A 23,940-nucleotide genomic window follows, 5' to 3' on the forward strand; every position below is an offset into this window, starting at 1 on the left:
CAGCAAGAAAGAAAACACCCCTGCAAGTACACAAGTGCTGAATTTGCCATGACAGTGGCTTGCTTTTCAATGAGAGATACACTGATATGTTTATCTACAATGCAATAAGCTCCCTTGCTGCTGAGTTTTTTGAATTGTGCCTGAATATATTAGCTAACATTGAAGGATTTCCTTCAGAGAAGGCATAGCTAGAATGAATATCACATTTTCTGCATACTTCTTTTGTAATTGTATGATGTGAAGTCTAGTCATGCAAAATCATACAATTTGGGGGTTATTTTTGTGAGTTTTTTTTTCTATATTGAAATATGATTTACTTGATTCAAAGTTGTGGAAGCTTTTGGTTTCCTTCAGTAGAGCTGACCTTTCTGAAAGGGAAGATTTGTCAGGTTGCAGGTGCATGATGAAACATGCAGCTGCTCACATACAAATCCTTCCATGGGCAGGAACCCCTTCTACTAGACCAGGCTGCTCAAAACTCCATCCAACCTGGCTTTAAAACAAATGGTATAAGAGATCTAAAAGCTCAACAACCATAAAAAAAGGACTGAAGCTTTCATTCTGCTTATTCACTGAGGGTTTTACCATAATACTCTCACAGTTTCCCCCACATACTTTCACTGAGAATACCACATCACAAAACAGCAAATGCGACGTGAGAAACAGAACAGTATGTTATAAAACTATTACCTTCAATGGCAAAGGGTTTTCCCACTGTTAGAAGCTTGCAGTCAGCATCTATTGATACTTCATAATCTAGGAGTGCTTTATCCATGATGAAGGCATCGAGTTTCTCTGGATCATGCCTATATTCAATGTTAAAAGTCAGAACCATCTCACAGTCTAAGATTCAGTGATGCTCACTGAACATTTATCTATGCAATTCTCTGCAAGATCCCTGTATGAAAACAGAGACCAGGGCAGTCTTTTGCACATCTGGACTTAAAATGAAAACTAATTTATATTTCGAAGAAGGGAAGGGAATTGTGCGTGAAATGCAATCTTTGTGCATTTAAAGCAGTACAGACAGTTTAGGACTTACTTTACTCCCCAAAAATACTACTGCGAAAGATGGAAAACATTACAACCTGTTGCACTTCAACTCAGTTGAAAGGTAGCACAAAGCTTTTTTGGAAAAGATCAGAAATTGCTAAAATACTACTTCTGTCTTGATTTGTATTGTTAAAGCTACAGGTATTACACCAAAAATGCAAAAGGATAACTTACTCCAAGGTATTCCTGCCCCTTTCTCCTTGAATATGAGGTAAATTATTTCCTTCACCTGATTCAGCTTTTCTCTATGTTCAGTCTCCATGAACACGGAGGATTGAATTTTACTAATATAATCACTTCTGAACAGCATGCTTGCATAAAATTATGATACAGAAGAACAGTTGCAGTGCCTATTCTCATCTGATCCAAGGACTGCACCCTTGATTCCTGTCCCCTTAAAAATCTGGGTGTTCTCCCGATGTGATTACTTCATTGATTTCAATGGATTGATTCCAGCGTAACTCAGAGAACTGCCATATATCTTAATTATCATTAAGATAGGTCTGGGAAACAACTTCTGATGGAAAATTCTCAGGCTATCTTTTAGGCAACTTCTATGAATAAGATAAATCAATTATTTCAGGCTAATTATCAGCTATTCCATTTCCTGGATAAGTTGTGTGACCCCAGACTGTCAAGCACAAATGTCTCATGATTCCCTAAACCAAGAAGACTTTGTGTTTATTAGTTTTTAGCAGCCTAATGCTTCTTTTATTCATCTTAATGACAAATTAGGATTCCTCTCTGAGAACCTTCTTTCCTCCCACCATGCTGAGGAACCTCATTGGCAGCTTTTGCTTGGGCTGTGATGTTTTGTGGGATAAGTGACACGGCAAGCAGGAAACCCATCACCATCTCACTGCCGTGCCACCTCACTGGCCAAGAGGCCAGATGTGCTGCTGCATGCAGAAGCTCACTTCAGGTAAGCCACTCCGTCCGTGGTGGCAGGGACGTTGTAGCGCCGCATGTACTCGTGCATCTCTGGGAAGCTCTGCCTCACATAATCCTCTGCGCTGCTCTCCCGCACAGTCCCGAACCGAAACCCTTGGGATGGGTGGTGGAGCTGAGGAGAGGAAGTCAGAAGAGATTAGCAGGGATACTTGCCTTCGTCACATCTGGAGTCTTGGTCTTATACATGTTTATCAGAAATTTTCAGCATTCACAGGCCTGCCTTTGGTCCTCTTTCCAAACCCCAGAAAAACTTGAAAAAGACTCACCAGGTGACTAAACTCTCAGGATCTTCTTCAAATGTTAAAAACATCTCCCATGACATGCCCTGAACACCCAAACCAACACTGGGATTATTGTCTCTAAAACTGGTGACGTTTCAGGAAGTGTTATGAGAAGCCTCCAGGTTGGATACAATCCACTTTCTGGGGCTCTTTGTAGGCAGCGAAAGACACACAGTCTGAATTTATTTCAGCAAAATGCCTTTTACTGACTCCTTAAGGAAGAAATTTTGCCGTCTGCAGAAGGGTAGCACCCTCAGTTCATTTCTAGAAGCCTATATACCTTATCACAGTTTTTGCTGCCATTCTTCACAGACAAACTAAGGGCTGAATGTTGTGTACACCAAAAAGTTGCCCCTGCCAGTGAGGAGGAGGAAGAATTCTCCTCTACACAGCCTAACCTGGAGCAGGCTATAAACATACAGACAGTTTTTGCAGTTTTGTGTCCTGTCCTTTTCACAACTGGCTCCACCCTTTGTATTTAAGGCCTAAATAGTCTAGTTCAGGTTTCACAGACCTATCTTTCTGAAGTGCCCTGTTTGTCTTTGGAGAGTTCAGGGACTCCTGGGGAAATTTTCAAGCTGCAGTGGAGGAGTCAGGCGGTTCCCTCCACTATACCAATCACTTCCTTGAGCTGGCCAAGTGCTGCCAAGACACATTAATTGGAAAGCCTTCAGCAATGTACCAGCCTCTAAGAGGTCAAACTTTCAGAGCACAGGAAGCCAAATAAGGCTAAGGAAAGGCTGAAATAGTCATGCTCTATTTGCTTCCCAGGAAGCTTGTGGTCTTCACAGCAGCTTGCAAAGATGATCTCACCATGGCCATGCTCTGCTTTGCAAAGACCAAGCAAAGAGGTCTTTTCTGGCAGTCCATCTTGTTTCTGCACTATCATCTTTGTAGAACAGTGTAGGGGAACACACAAAGCCATAAAAAGACCATCCCCACTCTTCTCTTCAATGACCCCATGGATAAATGAGTGTTCCTAGCTTTTTTAAGGATAACACAGGTAGGATGTAAACTCACAATCACCTAGTTTAGTCTGAAGAGGAACAGAGAAAGGTCTTTTGGATGGCATTTTGATGTCCTGGAAGCTATGGACATACTGTATTTCTGGTATTACCTGGAAAGTGGGCAGGTGTTCTCCACATTGTGCTCAGCTGATCTGGTCCTTGTGCTGCGACCTGGGAATGAGATCTGCGGCTAAATGCAAGTCTGTGGGCATTTGAGTTGTTCCAGACTACATGACTATGGACAAGCGAGGCAGGGTGTGTCTCTATCCAGAGCTGGCCATAGGGATGCTGTGCCAGAAGGACTGTGGGTGCAGAGGTAAATGTTCTTGCTTGAGAGTGTGGGAGCAGCATTCAAGTGCCAGGAGACATAAATAACAGAAGTTGGGCTGTGACAATACATCATGGAGACTTCCAGCACAATGCTGTCAACACAAACCTTCATACAGTGAAGATGACCTACTTAAAGAATGAGCTTGGAGTGGGCTAATGCACTCTATGTCCCAAGAAGCTCATTACCATAGTCAGTACTAATTTTTTTAGGTTTTATTTCTTGTCAGTTTCAGTGAAGAGAGTGAAAACCTCATCAAGACTCAACACTGAACCATCGTTGTGATGTTTGTGGCCCACACATAGTGATGCCAATTGCAGTGCAACATCTGAGCTACAGATAAAGTCTGACTTCACTGGAAAGCATCTCACTCAGACTGTCACCAGCATCTAACATCTAGCTAAGTATTTAAAACTCTGTGGGGAAGGCTAGTACAAAGACAGTGAACTGCACCTCCATGCAATTTTCTGTCCCAAATCCTGTACTGGGAACTGCCCACAGTTTGCTTTGTGTTGTGCTCATTGTCAAATTTCACCACAAACAAGGATAAAACTGGAATGTGGATTAGATCAAAAGTCCATCTGGTTTAATATCTTGTCTCTAGCAACACCATATGTCTGGTGGGAAGTCTTGGAAAGTCTGTGTAAGGGGGTCATGCAGTGATCCCTTGCATCCAATGCCCGACCTGCTTCTGGTACTCTCCACTTTTTCTAAAGCATCATTATGTGTCTGCAACTTTATATTTGACGAACCTTGACTCCTTTTACAAGGGATAAATGTTAATAGTGTTTTAATCCTCTAAGTCTTTCAGGACTGTTTTCTACTTGTTGCCGCTTATACACACAAGGAAAAGGTTTGCTTGCAGCTAAGTGATAACAGTGGATTGACAATGCAAAATGCTGCCAAAAGCACTTACTGCTGATCTGCTAAGAATGCTAAAGGTTACTTGCTTCAAGATGAAATCTTCAGGATGGAAATAAGATTAATCGGTTGTCACTGCTGCTTTCTTGCTTTCTGTAGTTTTCTCCAGAGAAGATTATGTGAAAAGCAGGAAACCACAAATATCTGTGTTTCGACAAGTTAGGTAAATGTCAGTATTCCTGTGAGTCTTGCCTTATTAATTATATCTTTTTTTTTAATCTTTTCTGTTTCTCATGCTCTGTTTCTTTCGTGTTTCTTATATTTTAAAAGTCCTATATGAAAGAGTCTTTCTGTTTTCTATAAACCAATAATGGAATCCTCATGCCTAGGGCTACAGAGAAATCATGAACTCTGAAAAATCAGCAGTTGAAGAATCAAAATTTGAAGAATCGAGAATGGATTCTATAATTTTTTTTTTAAACTGGCTGTTCAAGGGAGACAATTACTGTATTTTTTTATCAGTAATAGCAAGTATAAAGGCTATCTTATTGAGGAAAAAATAGCTGTTGAAATTATAGGCATTTCTACTATATGGAGACTATAATTCTGTATATATACTGTTTTTTCATTCAAAGCTCAGTCAGTCTCAAAGCTAAATAAACATCACAAAGCAGGTAAAGGGCACTAGAAACTGTTGACACTTTTTTTATCCATAGAGTACCTGGAGATTTGCTGGTGATTAAAGTACAGTTAAAAATAAATGAATGTAATAACTGCACATCCATTTCCTGACATGAGTTTTCTTGACACTCAGCTTAGACAGCTTTACAAAGTCCCTCCAAAATCACACATCTATGGCTGCAAGAAATGGCAAGAACAAGGTTTGTTTCAACCTGAGGAGAGGCTTTGAGGCAACAGTACAGTCCTGGCTTGACAATTCATTGAACAAGATGTGAAGAAACTTATAAGTACAGATATTGCAAAAAAGTAATAGCCTAAATAAAGGTATTTAAGTTTTTTTAACAGACAGATCATTGAATCACAGAATCATTTTGGTTGAAAAAAGACCCTTAAGATCATTGAGCCCAAGTGCTAACCCAGCACTGCTGAATCCATCACTGAACTGTGTCACAGTGTCACAACTACATATCTCTTAAATCCCTTCAGGGATGGTGACTCTACCACTTTCCTGGGCAGCCTTTTCCAGTGCCTGGCAATCTTTATGGTGAGGAGATTTTTCCTATATCTCCTTTTTGAAGATCCATTAGTGTTTAGCAAGTAAGCAGCCCTTTGAATGTTATCCAGCAAGGCCACCACAGCATCACAGGCAACTGCAAACTATGCTGGCTGAGCTACCAAGAGGGCTGAGCATAGGAATGCCAATGATCTGGGCAGTGTAACAGCAAATACATGAATGTATTAATGAAGTAGTTAGAAAACAATGTTAAAAGCTATTAGCTATTAATAGATTTTGATATTTTATCTATTAAAAGTTAAAAGGGGTTAAAAGGCTATTTAGTGTTCCTGGTTAGTGGTCCTCCTAAAGAAGATGAGAGCTCCAGCAGCTAACAGTATCATTTTTGCATCTCAAATACTGGAGATCATGGCTGTCATATGAGAGAACTGAGTTTTATACTGAGTGTATACCATGAATGGCCATACTACTTAGGTACCTCCCAAATTTTTAAAACTATCTAAAGCCATTCATGCGATATACATGATGACCTCCATTTAGATCTGAGTTAAATGGTCATGACAGCCCTCACAGCAGTGGTAATGCGATTCCTGCCAAACACTGAGGAAATGAAATGGTTGTTGGGTCACTTGAGCACTGAAACAGGGATGCTTAAACACATGTAGTGTTTAAACAAACTCAAGAGCTTTACAGTGCATCCAGCTTCTCTGACAGTGCCAGGAAAAGCTCTGGGACTTCTCAAAGTCTTCTGTACCTTGTATACAATGGTGTGACCAGACTAATGATGTCTGTGCTGCTTACTGCTGAAAGCAAACACTGCAGCTACCAGTTCCCTTGGCTTGGCCCCTTACTTCTAGATTTTCTTGGTTTCTGTCTCCTGTTAAAACATCTGCTGAGTGGGAAGTAGAGAACTTGTTTTATTTGGAAAGATGTTGAGAAGAACTGGGCATCTGCATACATTTATGGCTTGGGGTGCCAATTATGCATGAAAATACCAATCTGATAAACATCAGTGTGATAAAACCACAGGAGCAGAAAGAAGAAAATACAATCCTGAATGACAGGGAGTTTGCATTACTTGACATGTTCCATTTTTTGTAATACAGTGCCACTTCATTGAGCACCACCAGCTAGGCTGAGAACACCTAGACTCCAACTTGAAAGGAAACAGGCCTAGAAATATCCTATGCAAGTTGGGATTTAAAACAGAAAATGTATGAGATGCTGCCAGCACTTAACCTTGACACATTCAAAGCTGTTGGGCTGTGGGGTTTTGAGGGCTTTCTAGCAGGTTCTGGCTTCTGTATGACTTTTCAGTTCTGCAAAGCTAGAAGATTTGCCTCAAAGACCTTTCCCCATCTTGATGCCCTTGTCATTATTTTTACTAACATTCTGAGGTTTACATCACACTTGGTTGTCATTGATTTTTCAGTGTGTAAGAACTCCAGGTGTTCAGAATATAAATACATAGTCTCAGCTCCAGACAAGTAGGCAATACAATATTGCCTTCTGATCTTATGGAGTTTGAGTTTGCTGGGAGCTGTGAGGAGACAAGGAAGATCTAAACAGAACAACTGTTGGGAAGGGAAATTATGTCTATTTTCTATAAATGATGATGTAATTGAAATGTAGGAAATGCTTTCCCAGCACTCGATTGATGGGGTGCACTGAATCAGAACTATTCTGTGCATTTCAGTATACGACTGGAGGAAACATGCTTTAGGAACACCATTTCTAATTGTTATCTCAAATCATTAGAAGTATTTCATCACTCATTCAGTAAGCCTCTCCCAAATTCAATTCCATGAACTATTTTTTGAGGGAAATGAGGAAAAGGCAATCCAGTATGCAGCTGGGTGTGGTGCCTGTGACTGTACCCTGCAGCGACAGATGCAGCTATTGTGAATTCAGCTTTTACCACCACCTACTACCTATTGCTCTCCAATTTTAATCGGGTATAGAAAGAAGGAACATGGCTAAAAACACTTTCCTAACTTTTACAACAAATTCTGAGGAAAAATTGTTGTGCAAAAGGTTTCAGTAACCCACCACCATGACAGTGCTGGTTACCTGGTGTGACACCACGTGCAGTGTTCACTGGACACCTGGTATATCAGCACAATTGATGTTCATGCCAGCACAATCTCTGCCAGGGAATGGCTGCACAATCTTGAAAATCTGCTCAGTTTCAATTGCTAATCACTGGAAAAGGGTAGCATTAAGTGAAGAACTGACATGCTTTTAGAGACACTGCTGTTTTACACTGAGACTTCTGTTTTTGGCTTCATTTTACTTTGCCTTATGTAACCTATACGTTGAGGTGGTCTTCCAGCTGCTAGTAGACTTCTCATGGTCCACTGATAAAATAAATGCAATTGGTAGTGCTAAGCAAGGTTTCAGGGGAAAATGAATAAAACAAATAAAGCACCTCCCCCCAACAACAGAATTATGTAAAACTCTGTTCATGGGCTTTCCCTACTTATCTGCAAGAGTTATTGAAAACTAACTAGTGAATATTTATGGGGTGCAGAGGGAGATGAAAGAAAAAAAATTATTCACAGTGAAGAACATGAATTTCAGATTTTAGCAGAGGAAAATCACAGCTCAACTTCTGGAAGTTGAGGTTTTTCATCAAAAAACGTCCCACGTGTTCAAGCTTTGGAAGCAGAGATGTTCCCAGGGCCTCCAGGAGAGGGTGTTTGCAGAGTACATTTGAAAGAGCACTTCTGCTTCTCTGCTGCAAAAGGTGTCAGTGGAGCTGATTCTTGACTTGCCAGGATAATGTGAGATTTTCTTAAAATTCTATAACTTTGAATCCAAATTAGCCAGGTTCATTAGCTGATATAAATCCTGACCGCTGCACTGAAGTTAATGAGCAGTTTTAATCTGGAAAACACTGCACAGTCCAGTGCTGACAGTTTATTCTCCTCATTGCAAGAGGAGACTACATGAGAAGAAACTGTGACTTAAGTCTCTGTTTAAAAGTATAAAGCCTTTATATTGATGGTCCCTGTGTGAGTGCTAATAATTAATTGCAAGATCTGTTCTGCTCCTCTGTGTGCTGCAAAAGCTCAGGAATGAGACCGGGCACTCAGATCTGTGGGTAATTTCTGAGGGTTGCCCTGATGATTGAGTTGCTGGGCAGTTCAAGAAGCTCCATAAAACAGCACTCTGGTGAATATGAACTTGCAGGTGTGTTTATCTCTGTTTCTTAATAGCATTTTAAGGGTTTTCTGGACAGAGAAAGCTGTGATTTTTTCCAGGAGAGCTGAGAACTGTAAGATAGTAAGAGTAAATTATTGTAGAAAAAATGGGTAGACTGAGGGAAAAAAATGGATGTAATTCCCAAAAGGCAATAGATCACTGTTTCCAAATCTACTTCACCAGCACAAAGCAGCTGTAAAAGTGTTCCAAATAGAATCACTTCTTTGAACAAATTCTTCCGCTTGCTACCCATAAAAGAGGGCTAATGCTGCTTTCAGGTAAGTGAAATCCTTTTCAAATTAGAAACAAGAGAAGGAGAGCTGCTTGGCTGAAAAATATTTTCAAGCTACTACAGAGATATGGGATATTTCTGGATAAAGAATCCCTCTTGTCCCTCTGTCCTAAGTCTTGAGTCTGTGGACGAAAAGGTACCACGGATCTCTACAAGCCACTGAGGGCTGGAGGGGGAAACCTAATGCGGCAGCAGCTTGAACTGTAGGTAGTCTCTTCACCTTAAAACCGATCATCTTTAAAATCCATTTTCTCTCAAATTTCTTCTGCTCCAGCTGTTGCTGGTTTAAGGTCAGTTCTCCTACCCCCTGGCCATATGGCAGTTGTCCCCTGTATACCAGGGCTGAAAACAATCCTCTGCCTAAACAGGTGATGCAAGACTAGTGCCCTGTGGTTTCCAGTAAAGGAACAAAGAATGGGTTTGTGTTATAAATTAGTTACTAGGATGAAGAAGTTTCCCACTGTAGATGGTGGAACTGTCCATCTGTGCAGACCTGATTTCTTGAATATGTTACTTGTTATTGCCTTTTGGTTCAAGAGCATCAAATGAAGGTAAATCAGAAAGAGTCCTTTGTTACTGACAGATCCAACATTGGAACAAAAAGGGTTTTTTTCTTCTTGGAATCAGTTTGGAACAGTGAGAAATGTGTTAAGCATAAAGTGTAAAAGAAAAATCATGGACACATTTGGATGCCTTGACCTCTTGCACAGTGAAATACAGACATCAGTATTTGACTTTACCTGATGTTCTGTCAAATCTTAATGCACTCAATGAAAACAATTATTTTTTTTTCTACAGGGCTTGGACTCTTGTCAGCCCTGAAACCCAAGGGATTAGGGTGGGAGCTGACTGAGGACTTCAGTCTCTAGGAAGGTGAGCCAGAATAGTATTCTGGTCTCTGTAGATCACAATGTTTGTGACTTTTGTGAACAATAATAAATATCCTCAGTGCTGCTAAGTCAGCTGTATGATGATCTTCCACCTGCCAGGTGGTAAGATCAGCCTTATGCATCTTTACCATTCTCCTCTCCTCTTTGCCAGTTACTTCAGTAACTTCTCATATTTCTCCACTTTTTATTATTTCTAGCATGGGTATGAACACCACTTATGTAACAGTAACTATTTCTGGTGGTGGGATCACTTTCCTTCTTTAAAAAAATTTCCTTTTTTAAAAAAAATACCTATATGACATATAGGTATATGCAGGTTGAGAGTAAGAAATTGACATCAATACAAATGCAAAAATGCTGAGCCACAATAACTCCTGTGCTGAGGAACAACTTTTACAACCTGCATCACATGGAGTGAAGACAGCGGGACTTCTTCTCTTCCACACCTGCCCCTAAACTCTTTGGGTCAAACAGAATGGTGAGCTGAGAAGTGGCCAAGGCACTCGGTGACAGTACAAGGCATGTGCAAGTGAAGACCTGGAGCAGCAGAGGTTAATATGCAAAGATACTAAGAAGATAATTGTTGGCAAGAAGACATAAAATGGGAATGGAAATTTGATCTGTAGAACACTGCAGTGCATTGTCTGATAAACTAGGTATCTGAATGATACAAATCTGAACTGGACAGATTCTGAGAATCCAAAGCTGTATCTTTACAAGAAATCTTTAATGAGGTGATGGGGAAGTTAACAAGTCCAATGTTCCCAATAAATTGCATGGGGAAGCCAATGAAGTAATGATTTCACCTTCATAAACTGTAGATGCCTTTCATTCCTGTATGAGATGGCTCTACAATTCTTTGTTCTGACTGGAGTTTGATGCTTGATTTCACCTTTATCTGAGACTTTTTCACTTTGGTCTCTGTGACACTTAAGTCCTCAAGTTCAAATCCTTCACTGACTCATTAATACTCAGAAAAGTACCATGTCTTAATTAGCAGGGTGTGATGTTGTGAATCATGACCTTCCTGTGCCCAGGGACTTCCTGCACAGAAATACATGCTCTATAGATTCTTCTTTTAACTGTAAAAAGAAAAGAACCCTGCAGTCCTCTGCAAATAATAAACCGCATGGCAGCAATAAGATTTCTGTGAACTTCACTGAGTTTGTTGCTTGTTTTTTTGCTATACAATTTAATGCATTTACTGCATATTTAAATAAATGGTATTTCATTATCTATTTAATACATAGTAGTGCAAGTGGGGCCCCTTATAATGATTCATCTTAGGTTTTTGCAGTGAGACCATGGCAGTAATTTCCTTTAGTGTAGTTCTTACAAGAATTCCTTTTCTGAGGAAGAAATTTTATCAATAAACACACAACAGTTATGGCCTCACTCTCAAGCTTGATGAACTTGAGGGAAAATATCATTAAAAGCAGGAATATTTGAATTGTACCTCTAATGATGAAAAAGGCATATATAGTGAATGGATCTTTCTCTTTCTGTGGTTTGATGTTGCTAAAGCTCATCTGCAGCTACTTGTCAGTTGTATTTATGGACAGTTCTCATACAAGTAACACAAAGTATTCAACTGATACAATAATTGGCCACAAGGCCTCTAAATTAACTGAGATTTTAATAAATAAGAAATAAGAGCTTGCACCCTCATGTTTTGTGTTTTGTATCTAGAATCAAAAATCTGTGTGATCATACATAATCCCTGAGTAACAAAATGTCGGAAGTACCTTGCCTGGATCATTCAAAGTGCTTGGTTTTGTAATAAAAAGATGGACGGCTCATAAGAGCAAGTGTTGAGACACTGGACTGGGAGAAGAGCAGTGATTTCTGAGGACTAATCCCAAAGCACACCAGGGCTGTTGAAAGAACTTGCTGGATGGGATTTGTCAGTGTGACTGTAGGTGTCTGCATTGTATTCTTTGAGGCACATACATTTTTTGTGTGACATCAGTGCTGGCCATGCTGGCACACCATCATGCATGTCAGAGAGAAGTAGGCAACTCCAGGGAACGGTTTAGGTGATCTTCTTACCCTGAAGGAAGTCTCTTAACAGCAGCTCCAAGTGCCCACCAGTGCCATCTAACTGTGAAAGCACAGTAGACTGAGTAAATCATAGATAATGTCTTCACTGCAGGCACATGAAGTTGGGAGGGATATTGCAGTGAAATTACTGATGATGGGATCCACATGAGTAGCCCTTCTTTTGTCAAATTAGTCTCAATAGGTTTGATATTTTTATCTCAAAATACAATGTGGAAAAGAACTTTGCCATTGTCAAGGAGTGTTTTGAAGGTAAAGTGATCAAGAGAAGTAAAAATATAACTGCAGTAAATTAACAGGTAGGCTACTCAAGTGTATACTGCAGATGGGAAAGAAAAGCGACACTGTCACAAAAGTCAAAATGCTTGGATAGCACCTGAAAAAGTCACTAAATTGTTGAAAGAATAACAGTTTTAACAGAAAGAAAGGCCAGGCACTGGACCACTTATGGAAAATCTGTCCAGCTCCTCATCTTCTGCTGTTTTCATGTTGGTATGTTTGAAATGTTTATTCTGTTCTCTGGACTCCCACAACTGTTTTGCCTCAGATAATGTGAGTGCCTCAATGTGCTCAGGACTCCTCAGTGCATCTCCAGGATGTGCTCTTGTATGAAAAACCTGAAAGCGAAGTCCCTGTTTCAAGCCCTCTTGCCACTGAAAAAAAACGCTCCCTGGGGAGATCCTGCAGTATCACTTTTCATGAGTTGTTTGGCAGAGTAAGTAGTTTTATTTCTACAGACTTACCTGGTCTAGTGGAAGGTGTCTGTGTTTATGGAAGGGGGGATGAACAAGATGATCCTTAAGGTCCCCCTTCCAACTCAAACCATTCTGTGATTCTATCATAAGACCAGCCCTAAGGCAGGATGCTGATCATGCCTGTAGGCTGAATGTCTGACCTTGTAAAGAATCAACTCATACAACAATGTACCTGGTCTGCCAGGCACTCTGACAAAGGCAAATATTGTAATTTTTTCTGTGCATTTAAAGATGTGACATTAGAAGAAAAATTGAAATAAACCTCTGCGATTCAGATGCAAGAAGGGATAAAAGCAACTGTAGTGATCCAAACACAATGTTTTTTCTCTATCTCCTCTATGTGCAGAAGAGCTTTTAAACTTCTTTGCCACGTACTGCAGGGAGCTTATTAAGAGAGAATCAGGACATGGATGCAACTTCCATCTGGGTAGCCAGCATGTTCATCCTGTAACTATCCTCTTGCCCTCAAAGCAGGCTGAACATGTTCCAGTGAACACAAAAGTTGTGTCTGCCAGTTTCCACTGGCAAGAGATGATGTTTAAAACATCTACAGTTAGAAAATGGGGGTGGGGTGGTGGGGAAGGGGACAAAAAATTGCCCACTCTCTTAAAAGAATTAGATTTTAATGTGGCAGGACATTGCTTCAATATCTCTGCAATTCATTGGCTCTTACTGTAAAAGGTCACCTGAAATGTGACCCAATAAAGGGGGCAGCCAGCTTTGATGGATTCTGCAGGCATTTGGCTTTAGTGACGTACCCTTGTTAAGATCCTTACACAGAAAATACATACCAAGTTCCCCAAATTCAAGACACATTCCAGGAACTTAATTCTCTTTCTTCTCACTGCTTGCCATCTGCTCTGGTTTGTCTGGCCTCACTGGCTGCTCCTCCTTTCAGGAGCTCGATGATAGTTCTATATTCTCTTCTGCATCATTAGTGCATTTAAAGGTCCAACTGAGCTCTAATTCTGTCCTTCCTGACTATTTCCTACCTCAGATGAGATTTGCCATTTATGGCTGACAGCCTGAAGAAATTACATGTCTTATATCACCTCAAGAAGGTTGCTCCTCTATTTTGGGTTTTGTTTTTCAAGTACATTTCAAAAGCACAGTACAAAGGGCACATGCACACTGAGAGCAGCAGAAGAAGGTTTAGAAGTAAATGTTTGGAAGTATATTTAAATTAAAAAGATTATTTCTGCCTCCTGTTGCCTTCTTTTTGAAATGAGTCTCCTAAAAAGAGGTAAGCAGATTTGGGAAGAAAATCCCAAACATAAAATCTTTTAATCACATATGAAATGCTTTAAGTAACTAAAATGTGGTGCCTGTACATCTGTGACTGTTGTGCCCCAAACATTTCCCAAACCTAAGCTTTAACTCTCAGAACTCTGAATAGGCACAGGTCAGGTTTTGTGCAAGCAAAGGTTACACCAGTGCATTTTCTATTATAACTACTCTTTTGGACTAAGACTGTGGAGGCAAATGCATGAATGAAATATATGAAACTATTTTGTAGCTCATATAATGGCAGGCAATCTTTTTCTTCCTTAAAATATTTTGTCTTATTCCAACAATGGGAATTGGTAACGGCTCAGAAGCTTAGATCTGGTCCATGAAGCAGAGGAGAGCTTGTCTAGGAAAGGCCAGTAATCCCACCGATTTATTGGAATCACTGACATTACTAACCATGAGTTGTTGGTGTTCTTATTCTGGACCAAGACTTGTATTTGCAGCCGCTGACATACTTCAACACTCTGTGTTCAATTTTGTAACTCAACAGCCAAGTTTTGCAGCACAGCTTTAGAATAATTGGATTTTCATGCAGTCGCAGAAATTTCCCAATATCTGCTTTACAAACTCCACATGTGATCACAATAATAATGCAGAAAAATTGGATGCAATCTGATGCAGTTTGATTTGATGGATGAGGAGATGGTCATGCAAATAGTAGAGGACTAACCTCGTTTTCAAGCTAACATTATGGTTCACACAACAGTGCAACAGATGATGGGGAAATTCAGCTGAAAAGTCTCATTTGCTTGTTCAGAATGCTTTGAATAAAACATGTACATTGATTCCTGGACTTTTGTGCCTTACATTGATAAAGATATTCATGTAATATTCATGGTATTTTGTTCTGGGAGGGGAAGGGCAGATTAATAGAAGCAATTTGCTTTTAGACATAAATCAATTTTAGACTGCGTCAGGCCAACCACAAAAACTATTGTTCTTGGTTTAAAATGTTTTTGATAGAAACAATCTAGTTAACATTAAAGGAAGTGAGTCAGACAAAGTCAAAACTGTAGGATCATTAGTCTGAATGTAAAGTTTTAATAATGTAACAGATGGAGCTTGGCCTTTGCTGCCTGAAGGGACATATGTAACATTTATTTACACAGTTTACAAAATCAAAATATATGTCCAGTTCTTGAGTTATGAAAATTGCTTTTTACAATGGCACAGCATTGTATTGATTCAGTCACCATGGTGAATGTTTTCTGTACCAGTAGTCAGGTCATGAGTATAAAACTGTGGAAAATTCAATCCCACCTTCACTGCAGAAGGTGCCAGACGAAGAAGGGAAATTTCCTGTTGCCACCCTGTCTCTTAGAGTGATTGTCAGCTGAAGAGGATGCTCTTATGTCACCTGCAGCCATCTATTCTCTCTGCAAACCATTCTGCCACATCTTTTCGTGATCACTACTTAGTGCCAAATTAAATAAGAATAGTCTTATAAAATGACTGGACTTAAAGACCAACTGAAGACCCCTTGGAAAGGGGGAGAGAGCAGGTGGAGGCAGTACTAGGAAGTCTGAGCACTTTGCAGAGGGGTTGTCTACAACATTATTCATCTCCTCCCATGACTGCTCTCCAGCAGAAACAACACTGCAAATCAAATTCCTGACTACTTGTAAAGTGGATTCCACTGTTTTGATGCATAAGGCAGGATTTTTCAAAATATTTCAGTTCTGTTACATTTCTCATTTAGCATTCATGGGGAGTTTTGCCAGTAATGCCTTTGCCAGCAGCATCATGACCAGCGAAATACTTGCAAAATCCTACCTAGAGAACATCATTGGTTTTGTCTTTGAGCTGTGCAGTTGTTTTGTTTGATTAACTGTCATGATGAACTGAATTATCCAACTGATCAAAACAACTACTGTCAAAGAGTCTTGGATCTGAACTCAAACCCCTAATCTGCATGTCAAAGCCACTTTTCTTCTCTGCAGTGGGCAACATCAAAATATTTCACCTTCCCCCTCACCTTCAATCTTTGAAATCCTTCCCCTCCACTTTTGTAGGTGTTTAAAAGCCCTCTCTTGCTGAAACCATAAATTATGGAGCAATGAATTTTGAGTGGAAAGAAGAAAAGGCTGAGTTAATAGCAATGGACATGCTTTACCTTTGGGTCATGTATTCCAGAAAGCTCTTCATAGATCTTCTCTCCTACCATGACAGCAGCCAGGTTGGCTGTGTATGTGGACAAACAAAAAAGGCAGAAAATAGCCCAGAGATTCATTAAAAACCTTCCAGTCCAGCACTTCGGGGGTTTGATGGCAGCTGTTCTTCCAAACAGGATCGAGTAGCAGACATTCAAGGCAGAGGAGAAGGAGAAGACTTTGTTCCTATTCCTTCCCCTAGGGGTCATTCCAAAAGGGCTTTTCCATTCGTATAAGGTGAGGAATACAGCTGTGATGTGAAGAGCAACAAATATACCCAGCCACATAGTCCAGTGCAGTGGCCACATAAAGGCTCCAATAGGAGCTGCCGTGTCCTTGGTCCTCACCAGGATGCCCAAGCTGGTTGAAAAGAAAGGGCTGGTGAAGTCAATCACTTGGCTGCGGGCAGTGTTGATGCTAAATGATGTCACTGCCATGTGAGCTGTGCCAGCCAGAAGGTCTCCCACCAGCCCCGTCCAGTGGCCATTCTTCCAAGCTCCATATTTTCCATCCCCAACAATGTACAAGTCAAAATCGAAATTCATATCCTCAGCCAGCTTCTCCAGCAGGTCAATGCAGTAGCCATAGCAGCACTTCTTCAGCTCAATGGGAATGGTGTCATTCCCCCCTTGGAGGGTTTCAAACAGGTTATCCAGCACACCTGAGTTGTTGGTCAAGGGGTCCAGGCACAGCTGTCCTGCTGGGCAAAGACCTTCATCATCGACATCCCTTGTGAAGACAAATGGGTGCTCAATCAGAGTCACCACTCTGAGGTGTAGCCGGGTGGGGTGCTGCATGTGACTTTTATGTCTCTGTGTCTGTTCTGGCCATATTCCATAGTCCATGATTATCTTTCCCTCTTGCCAGCTCCCCAGACGTGTCCACATTGGGTTCCCGACAGGGTCGTGCTGCAGATTCCAGATGAAGAAGTTGTTTTCTGAGCTGACAACGGAGGAGCCCTTCACCTTAATGCGGCCACTGAGACCATCGAAAGTTGTGTTGGCTAAAAACCTGTTGGAGGGAGAAGGTAGAGTAATCAGAAGCAGACAGCTGAACCATGAATTCATGTTCCAGAGAATAGCTGGATATGTTGCTGAACACCTGGATCATTACTAGCCTTCCTATGGCACAATGAATCAGTTACATAATTTACAACTAAACTACATGGGGATGCTCCCCTACATATCTAATGTAAATGAAAACTTCTCAGGACAGATATCTTCTTTATTTACTGGAAAAAATGAGAATGAGGACAATAATTTTTTCAGTTACCATTGCCTCATAAATTGATGAAGCATGGGTTAGTTCTAAGCTGAACTCATCAGATCTGTTGTCAGTTTCCTAGATAAAAATATATACGAAAATGGAAGAGTGGAAATTATGTATGAAATGTCCTTCCAAAAAAATGGTATAATCTCAGTAAGATCTAGCTTGCATAAGAGGGGCTACTGAAGTGCTGTCAACAGCTTTCAAGCACTCTCAAGTGAACCAATGGGGATTCAAAAATGCAAACCTGGCATTGGTAAATCACTGTTAGCCACTTCAGAATAAATAAGGGAAGAAAATGAAAGATGGTTGCTCTAGGACAGTCAGTTTTAATTATTATGAAAAAAAAATAGAAAAAGTAGTTTTGTAAAAAAGTGCAAAAGTAATGTTATTAAAAGTGCCATGCTGTCACGTTAACAGACTTCATGAAGTGCATCAGTTTTTCACTGCATTGAGAATGCTGAGCTGCTACTATTCCAGATATTCACAATAAAGTTTAATATTTGTATTGGAAGCCAACGTTTGCTAGTAGTTGTCTTCCCTGTTGAGTTCAGCTTCTCATAAGTCATTATCAAAGAGGCTAAAATGACATGGATAAAGGAGCAGGGAACCCATCAGTAATTAGGTGTTAGAAGTGGAAAATCCTTTTTAGTGCAAGCACCATGACCAGTTGAACTGTGTGCTCTTAATAGGAAAGCTGCTACACATTTTGCAGGGGCTGTGTAAGTCAGTACGGTGATTCCATTAAAAACAACTGAGTTTGATTGCTGTTTATATGGTGTAAGGTAAGATGTGCATTTATTTTTCAGTAAAAGGCATTCAGAAGACAGACTATTTAACTGTTGCAGCAGAATATAACACCTCACATTAGTCCTGAGAATTGGGTGAGAGTAAATGTTGAAAGAAGTATAAAGGCTATAGCTGTCATTACAGCCTCAATAAGAAAGGTATTAACTTTTAATTAGTGTTAATTGTTTATCAATAATTACAGAGGATAAAAAATAACCTTAAATTTATTTGAAAAGGATAAATCGATTGCAATTGTGTGTGCACGCATCCTTCTGCCCAGGCTCTACCTTTTGTTTTAATGACTTTTCATGATTTTTGATGGGGTTTCAGCAGTTAAAACTCTCAAGGTCATATAAATGTCTGCCCTCTGCAAAGGGAAATTTATGAAAGTAAGTATTTTAGTTTTGAGTGTGACTGTGTGTGTGACAGTCTTCTCTGAGACAGTTCACTGTTCTTATGCAGTCTCTTTAGAGTAGGGGGAGTTTGGAGAAAGAGGATAGAGACGCTAATCTCAAAAGTAATTGATCTGTACATGTGTTAGTCTGGGCCTGGAAATTATGCCTAAAACTATTTATATATATAAATATAAATATTTATAAATTATAAATGTCGTTCTCATATTTTAAACCTTTACTCTTTAGTGTAGTGTCAGCTAAACGATACTATAACTTCATTCATCAGTGGTGTCTGTCCCTGTTTCCCCAGCCCTTTCCTCTTATCTTTCCTTTCTGTCTGATGGTGTACTTTCATGTTTGCATATGTAAGCACTATCAAGACAAAGTTTATAGGAGAAGGCAGTCTCAAGCACTAAAGAAAGGTTTATGTGCCCATAAACTTGTTTGGGTTTTAACTCTCTTATTTTTATCTCTCCCAGTCTCTAAAAATTGTGCAACTTCTTCACAAGCCTTGCTGGGGGTATATGCTGAAGCCATCACTCTGACAATAACAGTAAAACCATTCTGTGTGTGTAGATGAGCCTGTATGAAACTTTTTTTCTGAGAATTGTGTGTAAATACTGTTAGCAGTTCACAAAATGCCAAAACTGCAGGAGGCAATTCCTCACGTGGAATATGCTTGCGAAGTTCTGATGAAATTTGGCCCCATGTTGCTAATACTGCACACCCTGGATATTAGTGGTGTGCAGACCAGGTGCTTTGGGAGTAATTGAAGCTATGGAATAATGCATTGGATTAATTTTCTGATGGTAGAATGAGAACAGTGGAATTCATGCACTGTGTTCTCTGACTTTCATGGTAGAAATAAGTGTGCCTGGGAGGGCAAAACAAGCCCTCTGTACCTGTCCTGGGGTCATGTTAGGAGCAGGTATCTGAGAGATTTAGTAGCATTTAAATGTGTGACTTCACTAGTGGCTTACTTTTGCAGCTGACTTGCATGTTTTATATTTTCCATAGTGTCAGGACATGGATCAAAATAAGTGATGGTAACCACATGAGAGAAACATTTTAACAACACTTTGTTTTAAACGCAAGCAGCTGTGGCTGCTGAGCATTTGCATGCACTGTGTGGAGCACCAGTGAAATCCATGCCAGGGAAGCCATGTAAAAACTCCCTTCCTCATTAACTTTAGGAAACAGATAAGAGGATCTGACTACGCCACTTAAGCTAGAAATCTCTAATGTGAATCTCTGGGAATTACAAGTGCTGGGTATTGCACAGACACTGGGAATATCTGAGAAGTCCTGTTTCAGTAGGGCTACTGACAAGTTTGTATGGAAATACAGCCTGTACAAATTTCAGAAGGTGAAGGGCCAGGTCCTTGAGTCTGCATGCTGAATGAGTTTCCTTGATGCTGTGTCGATATATGTAAGCTGACAGTCTGTGATAACTGCATCAAAGCTTAACTAGAGTCAATTCAGTTTGAACAATGAGACCGAAGTGTCTCATTTGCTCATTTTAGCCTTACTTGTTTCTCATGTGCTTTGTTGTAAGAACTGCTCCTTAGATCTTTGGCAATACTACTACTGTTCAGCAGCAGTATCTCTGTTCTACATGTAAGAATGATTTATTGAAATGATTGTATTTTCTTTCAAGCTTGGTGGCTCAGTTGTTCAACATCTTTCTTGGGAAGCTTACTTGAGACAAGAACTAGGATTGGCAAGTGAAAAAAAAGGTTCTGGGGAGACCTTGTAGTACTCTTCCAGTACCTAGAAGGGCTCAAGAGAGCTGAAAGTGGACTTTTTACAAGGCCAAGAAGTGATAGGACAAGGGGGAATGGCTTCAGACTGACAGAGGGCAGGGTTAGATGGTAATTAGGAAGAAATTCTTGGCTCTGAGGGTGGTGAGGCACTGGCCCAGAGAAGCTGTGATACCCCACCCCTGGCAGTGTTCAAGGCCAGGTTATACGGGGCTTTGAACAGGCTGATCACTATAGTAGGTGTTCCTGTCCATGGCAGGGTGGGTAGAGTGAGGTGATGTTTAAGGTCCCTTCCAACCCAAACCATTCCAGGATTTTGTGGATATGTGAAATAGCAGGTTGATGAAATTACCCAAGAAACAGGGTTAAAGCTGTAAGACTAATGAAAGCTGTAAGACAACATAAGGTTTTGAAATTTTAATGCCTTGTTCCACCAACAAGGATGCTCCATGAGCAGGCAAAAATGGATCAGGGGATTAATCTCATTGTAAGAGGAATGATGAATGGTGACTTTCAACAGTATAATCTTCAGGGGGTTGTACATCTACATCCATATCCACACAGATACAAGCACACCTTGCCATGTACTGGATCATTATTCTGCTCCTGGGTGCATTTAAATGTCTGCACAGCCAAAGTATGAGATCAGTGTTGGCAGCAAGAGCTCGGGCTGTGCCAGAGTGTGGGACTGCTGTTCATCCACGCTCTGCAGGGAGGGGAGGTGAAGGTCTGTGCACGGTGCCTTCTCCATCCCCCTTCTCCATCCCCCTTCTCCATCCCCACCCACCACAGCTCCAAGGCTAAATATCAAGACAGAGGGGTTCATCTAGACACGAAAACACCCACTTTGATGAACACTCAGTTAAGCACCAGACAGAAGTTTCACTTTTGGAGACACAAACCACCTGCCTAAAAGTTCTGGTGCAATGGATAGGGCTGGTGACAGTGAAGCTACTTATCAGTGTGTCACACCTGGGAATTTAATGGTACCACTCAGAGTTAATAGTTGTGCTGCTGACACAAATACATCAGTTCTGGCCATCAGGTGTCTATCTCATTCGTATGCCATAAAAACAGCTGCGGTGTTTTATCTAACCTGTTATTTTGCCTTTAATAGGGTTCAAAAGCAAATGTCTAGGGAAAAAAAAGGGTATGATTCTTTCTTTCATTTCCACAGTACCCTTACCAATATGAAGGGACAAAAAATTTCACAGATGTGAAATTGCATATTGTCTCCCAAAATATGCCAAAAGGTACAGCAGTCACTGTTCATGAAAGAGTTAATAGTTCTCTGTACACAGCAATGATGATGGAATATTTTTCATTTATAAAGTGTTTTAATTTTGCTTTCCTTTTTCGTTATCCCTTCCTTAACTCTCAAAAAGCTATTCAAAAAACTGCTGTCCTCTTCTTACTTTAAGAAGCCTCTTTCTGAGTTTTACTTTTCAGGTGTAATCTAGTTAAAATATCCAGAATAATGAGACAAAACTCATATCACAAGTCACCTGGAATATTGCAAGTCAGTCCAATGTTTACTCCTAAGCCTTTTTTCACTCTTGGGAAGCAGGAAGCTTTTGACCCCTAAGTTATGGATGAGTGGTGACTAAAGAACTGTTGAGGTCTCAAATGGCTGTGTTTTGAGCAGTGCTGTTAATGCATTATTGTACAGACATACCTGATAAAAAGTTAAGTTTTTCAAAAAAAAGCCGCATAAAAAAAGCCTCAAGAATTTTTACCCTAACTCCAACAAAACCTATTGGTTGAAAATCATGTTTTGGGGGGAAAACATGCAACACCAACACTCGCTGGATGTAAATTACGTGATGAATTCAAACAGTTAGCCAAGACCTTTTTGTTTGTTTTCAGAAAGACTCATTCATGTTTTCCTCTCAAAAACCCAGAATATTTCAAGACATGAACCCCAAAACAGTCTTGGGAATAGCTTCAATATATTGACATGCAGCAGAGAGAGCACTTTATAGTATTAAGTGCTCTTGCCAGAAGCAGCAGCTGCTGGGGTGATCAAGGTTCATCTTTTTTATCTCTTTTCCATGGAAGCATACCAACAAGGGCTACACATCTTTATACTGTCTGATTGCTTCATAGTGCAAATATTCTGTCTTTTGTGTACTTTCAGGAACCTCAGAATGTCAGAGGATTTGACACTAGCCTGGAGTTTTCCCTCTTATGTGCACAAAAATAAATACAAGTTTCAGAGCACAGTCTGTAACCTAGCCTATGTTTACCACATGATTTCCACTTCCGTGGAACAGTGTCTTCTTCTACAACTGGTTTACTCTCCCAATGTGGCTCAGTTTAAGTTTCACTACCTGAATAGAAGTAAAGAAGCAGGAGGAAACACTGAAACAAAAAAAAAAAAAAAAGAAGGAAAAACTTACTTTGACAGATACTGTCCTGAAGTGATATTCCTCTCATCTGTGTCCATGCAATTCATTGTACTTGGAATAAGAGCTAGTTCAGGCTGGATCATGGTGGCTGCTGCTACAGCTCTGGCTACCAGCTCCATTGCGTCCTGCACGTAGTGCTCGAAGACTGACTGTGTTGTCTTGCCGTGGGCGATGAGACCGAGGGGCAAACCTTCTGTCCTCAGCTCTTCCACGTTCTGTGAATCCCCAATAATCCAATGAAGCTCTGGAGGCATCACGCCAAACTGTGTGGTTATTTCAAAAATCCTCCGTGTTTTCTCCATATCGCATCCAAACATCACCATGGTGGATGTCGTGTCCTTGATGCTCTCCAGATAAAGCTGCAAGTAGTTCAGAAGGTCGCTGGTTGAAGTGAGGTTTGCTGTGATGTTTATAATGGATCCCAGGTGGAACTTGGAGCTCTGTTGTGTGAGGAAGAGAAAATCTGTGACGTTCCGCTCCTCCTGGCACAGCATCAGGCTGAAGTTATACCAGTTGTTCATCGCAAGGATCGAGAAAGTGACGTCAGCATCAGAACTCAGTGAGCTTTCTAAACTCATCTGAAGGTGAAGGGGATTCTATGGTTAAAAATATGAAAGACAACTGATTAGAAATATACTGGACAAAAGTTAATGGGTTTGCTTAATTTTTATTCACTCCTTTAGTTCAAGGTAACCACCTGTCAAACAAGAGTACTGTGTGAGAAACAGGAAACTGTGTACCCACTGAGTTTAATTGGATTGCAATTCATGGGCTTCCTCAGCTAGAGTTTAACTCAACTTCAGTAGTCACTAACGAGCCTGTTTCCGAGAATTTGTATTTCTTTCTATCTGTTTGTCTTTTTGGATTTCTTAGCATTCTCAAATAAAGATTTCCCTGCTCTCCTAGCAGGAGTATGAGAAGGTGTTTCCTTACTGCTTAGGTTCAGCACTAGTTTGTGCCAAACCATTTACAAGTGTATGCTGAAAAGTTCTTTGGTAAACAATAAT

General features: G+C 40.4%; 1 protein-coding gene across 1 annotated transcript in view; it reads right to left on the bottom strand.

Moving 5' to 3' along the window:
• GRIN3A (glutamate ionotropic receptor NMDA type subunit 3A) overlaps window positions 1-23,517 on the bottom strand; it is a 39,357-nt gene extending 15,840 nt beyond the window's left edge. Inside the window, exons 1-4 of the mRNA XM_025895117.1 lie at window positions 22,925-23,517; window positions 16,279-17,326; window positions 1,971-2,116; window positions 691-806 (exon numbers count right to left, since the gene is read on the bottom strand). Coding sequence (XP_025750902.1) covers window positions 691-806; window positions 1,971-2,116; window positions 16,279-17,326; window positions 22,925-23,511 — 1,897 coding nt within the window. The 5' untranslated portion in view covers window positions 23,512-23,517. The remainder of the gene's footprint in view (window positions 1-690; window positions 807-1,970; window positions 2,117-16,278; window positions 17,327-22,924) is intronic.
• Between the last annotated feature and the right edge of the window lie 423 nt (window positions 23,518-23,940).

This window comes from Manacus vitellinus, unplaced genomic scaffold, assembly GCF_001715985.3.
Source record: "Manacus vitellinus isolate BGI_N305 unplaced genomic scaffold, ASM171598v3 scaffold_23_pilon, whole genome shotgun sequence".
In the NCBI taxonomy this organism is placed as follows: Eukaryota; Metazoa; Chordata; class Aves; order Passeriformes; family Pipridae; genus Manacus; species Manacus vitellinus.